We start from the raw sequence: 4,421 nt of genomic DNA on the forward strand, positions 1-4,421 counted from the left end.
CCAATGTGCAATGGAGGGCCAATAATGCACTTTTAAATGAACAAGTTTTGTGAAAAGAAAGGTAAACAAGCTTTGGGGATGGAAATGAAATGATTTTCATGGCACTATAAAACAAGCAGTAATTCAGACATGTTTGAAGTCCAGTGTTTACTTTGCTTTATTCTTTTTCATTTTCCATAGCATATTTGTTTCAATGACAGAACTCTTGGAATCTCTAATAAGTTAAACTTAATCATTCATCTTATATTCTGGCATACAGAATGGAACTCAATTTGACGCACTTTTCATATTTCTTTGAACAAAATTAAACAAGTAGAAATGGTTAAGAAGAACAAGAACTGCATCAACAGAAACAAATTTACAGTAAATCTACGGAATTATACTGCTTGTAAACCCTGCCAAATGTTACCTGGGACAATCCTACTTGGCATAAGTCTGAGTCAAATCAAAGCAAGCAAATAAAGACCTCAGATCTTGCTAAGTCAGTTTGGTCGCCAGGGTGTAGATATCTTAAACTGTCTATACTGTATATGGTGTATTTTTATGAATATGTGCTAAGTTCAATCATTTGATAAAATGTTATCTAAATTTAGCTACATTATTAAAATAAACTTTGTCATGTAATGGCCAACACCAGAGTCCACTTTCTCAATAACAGGTGAGTTTTTGCTTTTCTCTTATAGACATGTATTTAATTTTAAAACTCTTTCACATTACAGCTATCACAATAGTCACAAAACATCGCAAGGAACGTAAGGCTTCAAGGTGTGTTTGTTACTGGTGTGCTGAGATAAACTGCTAATACAAGACAGATCCATAAAAAATTACAGGATTGTACAAAAGCAATTAGAAAAGAGATACTCTTAAACTCATGAAGAACACCAAATATTTCACTGTTGCAGAATCAGAGACATCATTTTCTTGTTGATTGAAACACAAGGAATTTTTCAGGGTAGTTTTTTGCAAATCACAGTACTTGGTACTGTCGCTCTATAAATCTACTCTACTGCTCCTGAAATATATATGATGAATTTATATTTACATGTTGAATACTTTTAAAGGTCAAATTACTTGTGTAGAACTTTTATATGTAAAAAGTCACTTTAAAAGTGATCCTTACTGACATCTGGGTAACAAGGTCTTGACAGAAGCGAAAAAGAGAAAAACACTCAAAGCAACAAAGCTGGTTAGTGCTATTTCAAAATAACCAGAAAGCAAGTAGAAATTAAGATGTCTATATTTGTCAATAGTGTTTGAAACCAACCCAAACTAAAATGGTAATTATTGTTGATAATGAATATCCATATGGGAGGCTTCCTCTGGTGCAGTGTCCATTCGAGTCTTTACAGAAGACTTAAAGCGCTCTGTAAAGAAAGAACTCCTAGTAGGGAATGTTAAAGGGGCTTATCATTGAACAAAACCAAACCATGCAACAGGTTATCACTAAAGCCAAATTTTGGGGAGATTGTCTGAATAGTGCCATCATCATGGCTTGGTCACATTCAGCCTTGCATGGCTAAATTTCATTGTCGAAGAAGGCGTGGGAAGATGACAAGCATGCGTGAAACCCGCATGTACTATGTATGAAGGACCACCCACACAGAGCTCACTGCCAAACCAAGCAACTTTTTATTGATCAATGTTTGCAAACTTGAACCCCATGGAATTCCATCAGGCGAAATTCTTGATTGCGCAGAATCCCATTGAGATGACTGTATTTCGTCCACAGAATTTTGCTGTGCAAATGTGAATGTGAGCCTTTAGATTGTGTGTCATTTGTTCCTTAGTATTCCTCATCTTGACGTGGCCTGGAGCAACAGCTTGGCCGCCAGACATTCCTAGACCACTGACGAAAAGGATTCTGTCGACGCCTGCCCCTCGTGACTTTCTTTTCTTCTTTATTCTTTCTTTGTTCTTTGGCTTGGCTGGTTTCTCTGGGGTCTGATGTAGGAGGAGGACTGGAAGGGGTCGACGCAGTTATTTCTGTTGGGTCAATGTATGGAACATCTATCAGCGTGTGCAAGTCTGAAGGTTTTTTCTCGTATTTTTTCACCTGTTTCTCCAGGTGTTTTTGAATGGCTGTACCCAACACTGCCACCTCCACCACTGCACCGTACACCTCCCAAGTCATCCCCTTTTCATCCCAGCTCACTTCTGGAACAGGTTCTGGCACTTCTTCTGCAGCCACCCCTGGTCGTGGCTCTGGCTCTGGGATCACCTCAGGTGCAGTCAGAATGATGGGGCTCATGGGAGCTGTGGCGACTGAACGAGATTCCACCTTCAAGCCCACCTGCAACTCAGCATCTTTTGTCTCTATGGTCTGTGCCTCGTCTGTACTGCACTTGTTGGCCAGTTTCCCAAAGGAGGAGGGAAAAATGAATGCAGCAGAACCCTCAGGAGGGGTCATGGGGCTGGTGGCCACGGACTGATACATCACCTCAAGACTGACCTGGGTTTGCACATGCTGTTGGTGTCCTGGTGAGCGACTCAAAGCGGCCTCTTGAGAGAGCCACCCAGAATCTCTGGATTCTGTAGATTCTATTTTCTTCAGTCTTGCATTTACTTCTGCAGCCTCAGACTGCATAGGCTGATCATTCAGATCACCATCATTCACATTTACTGAGGCCCTGGGTTCAGCTTTTGTGCTAGCTTGTGTGCTGCTTGAGTCTGTTTTTGTTGGGGGACTTGAACCTGTGCTTTGCTTGTTTTCGTGTTGGGTTTGTTCCGAGTTTGTCCCATTGCTGCTCTCACTCTTACAGTTCTCATTGTCCTCTTGTGCCTGACCTCCAGGCAAATTTGGCCCTTCAGCTTCACACTTACTAAGACTAATACTTGTCTTCTGGACTTGGCTGACCTCAATAATGTTCGCCACAAGGATGGAACCATCCAGACTTTCATCCTCAGTTGGTCCTCCACCCTCAGTTGGTGTCTGAGGTTCAGTAGGGGAGCTGGAAGTTTTCTCTTCCCCAAAATCCTCATCTTCCTCAGCTTCCAAAATAGAGTCATGATTGGTTACCAGTATTGTGATTTCCTGATGAATCTCCTGGTAAAGGTCTTGTTGTTCAGTCTTACTTGCTAGTTCTTCTGCTTGGTTAACACTCCTCTCTTGTTGGCACGTTGGCTCTGAAGGTTCATCACTCTTGATTGTTGTTTGAGTGGAGGATAAATCCTCTTCTAATTGCTGCTCATGTGGAATTAAAGACTTGATCTGATCTTCTGAAATCTCTGGTTCGGACTCTTCTTGGATGGTGCTGCAGATACCCTTGTGGACTGTGGTTCCAGGGTTTTCAGATGCTTTGGTCAGGTTTTCGTCACTCACTGTGTCACTCATAAGGGGTGAATAGTCAATACTTCTGTCATCAGTGTTTAAACTTGCACTGGTCCCTGAACCAACTTTCCAAACTTCACTTTCTGTCAGAACAGAACCCTCCATGAGTTGAAAGATGAGTTTGTGGTGATTTGGGAGAGTGGGAGGAAAAATCAGAGCTTGACTCACACCAGTGATTGTTTGGCTAAAAGACAAAAACTTAAATAAAAAATAGAATAAAAAAATCACATAAATGCATTTAATTCATTCATCAAGTGCAATATGTAAATGAGCATTTGTCCTGCATTAATAATGACACAAAAACAGCTTTAACAGAATTGAAAACCTATGAAAGATTAGGTAGTATGTTTGAAAACCAATTACATATCAAATTTCTACCACAGTGAGTGAAATAAATTACACAAATGAAGGAGGTTTTGAAATAATCACAGACACTCACAAAATTCATCATTCTATTCTTTAAATAAAAATACATAACAATTCAGCCATATTATACTAACAAGAGGGACAATAGTATCGCTTGTCAATACATCTATTAATATCGGATAGAGATTAAATTGTCGCCCTGTTCCGGAATGCATAGCAGATTTCTGATTTGATGCAACCACAAAAAAGCTTGCACAGTAACAGTAACATTCAAACATAAAACTAAATTATGATGGTACATGATAAGACTGTCTCAGTATAATAATAAGCCCCAATGACACATACCTTATCTGCAAGACCGACCAAGAACTGTATCCATATTTTCTAAGATTTCACAACTAAGGCATCTCTTCACACTCCAAGCTCCTCTTTTAGGTGCTTGTGATGGTGAGAGGCAGATTGTAGATTGTTTATTTCCCAAAAGAATCTCAGTGGATGGCGGTCCTTGGATTACACTGTGGCTGAGAGTACTGAAAGCTTCTGATTTTTAGTTTCCCTGGAAACCAGACTCAACCTGGCAGAGTGAGTGGAAATGAAATGACAAAATCTCTCTAGCTCTTTAATCAGAAGCACATGATGATGATTAATGTCCTGGTTATATTTTAGAAAAGAAAGAAAGACAGGCTCCTTTGTAATAAAAACTCAAATAAAATGCATTTACATTAAC

At 39.7% G+C, this 4,421-nt stretch overlaps 1 protein-coding gene across 1 annotated transcript; it reads right to left on the reverse strand.

Annotated features, from left to right (window-relative positions):
• Positions 1-141: 141 nt before the first annotated feature.
• LOC127418299 (G protein-regulated inducer of neurite outgrowth 1-like) lies at positions 142-4,214 on the reverse strand. The gene is made up of 2 exons (XM_051658826.1): positions 4,040-4,214; positions 142-3,526 (listed from the first exon to the last, which is right to left on the reverse strand). The coding sequence occupies exon 2, from the start codon at positions 3,431-3,433 to the stop codon at positions 1,784-1,786; it is 1,650 nt and encodes a 549-aa protein (XP_051514786.1). The 5' UTR covers positions 3,434-3,526; positions 4,040-4,214; the 3' UTR covers positions 142-1,783.
• Positions 4,215-4,421: the final 207 nt, after the last annotated feature.

The sequence above is a fragment of the Myxocyprinus asiaticus genome, chromosome 27 (genome assembly GCF_019703515.2).
Source record: "Myxocyprinus asiaticus isolate MX2 ecotype Aquarium Trade chromosome 27, UBuf_Myxa_2, whole genome shotgun sequence".
NCBI classification, from domain to species: domain Eukaryota; kingdom Metazoa; phylum Chordata; class Actinopteri; order Cypriniformes; family Catostomidae; genus Myxocyprinus; species Myxocyprinus asiaticus.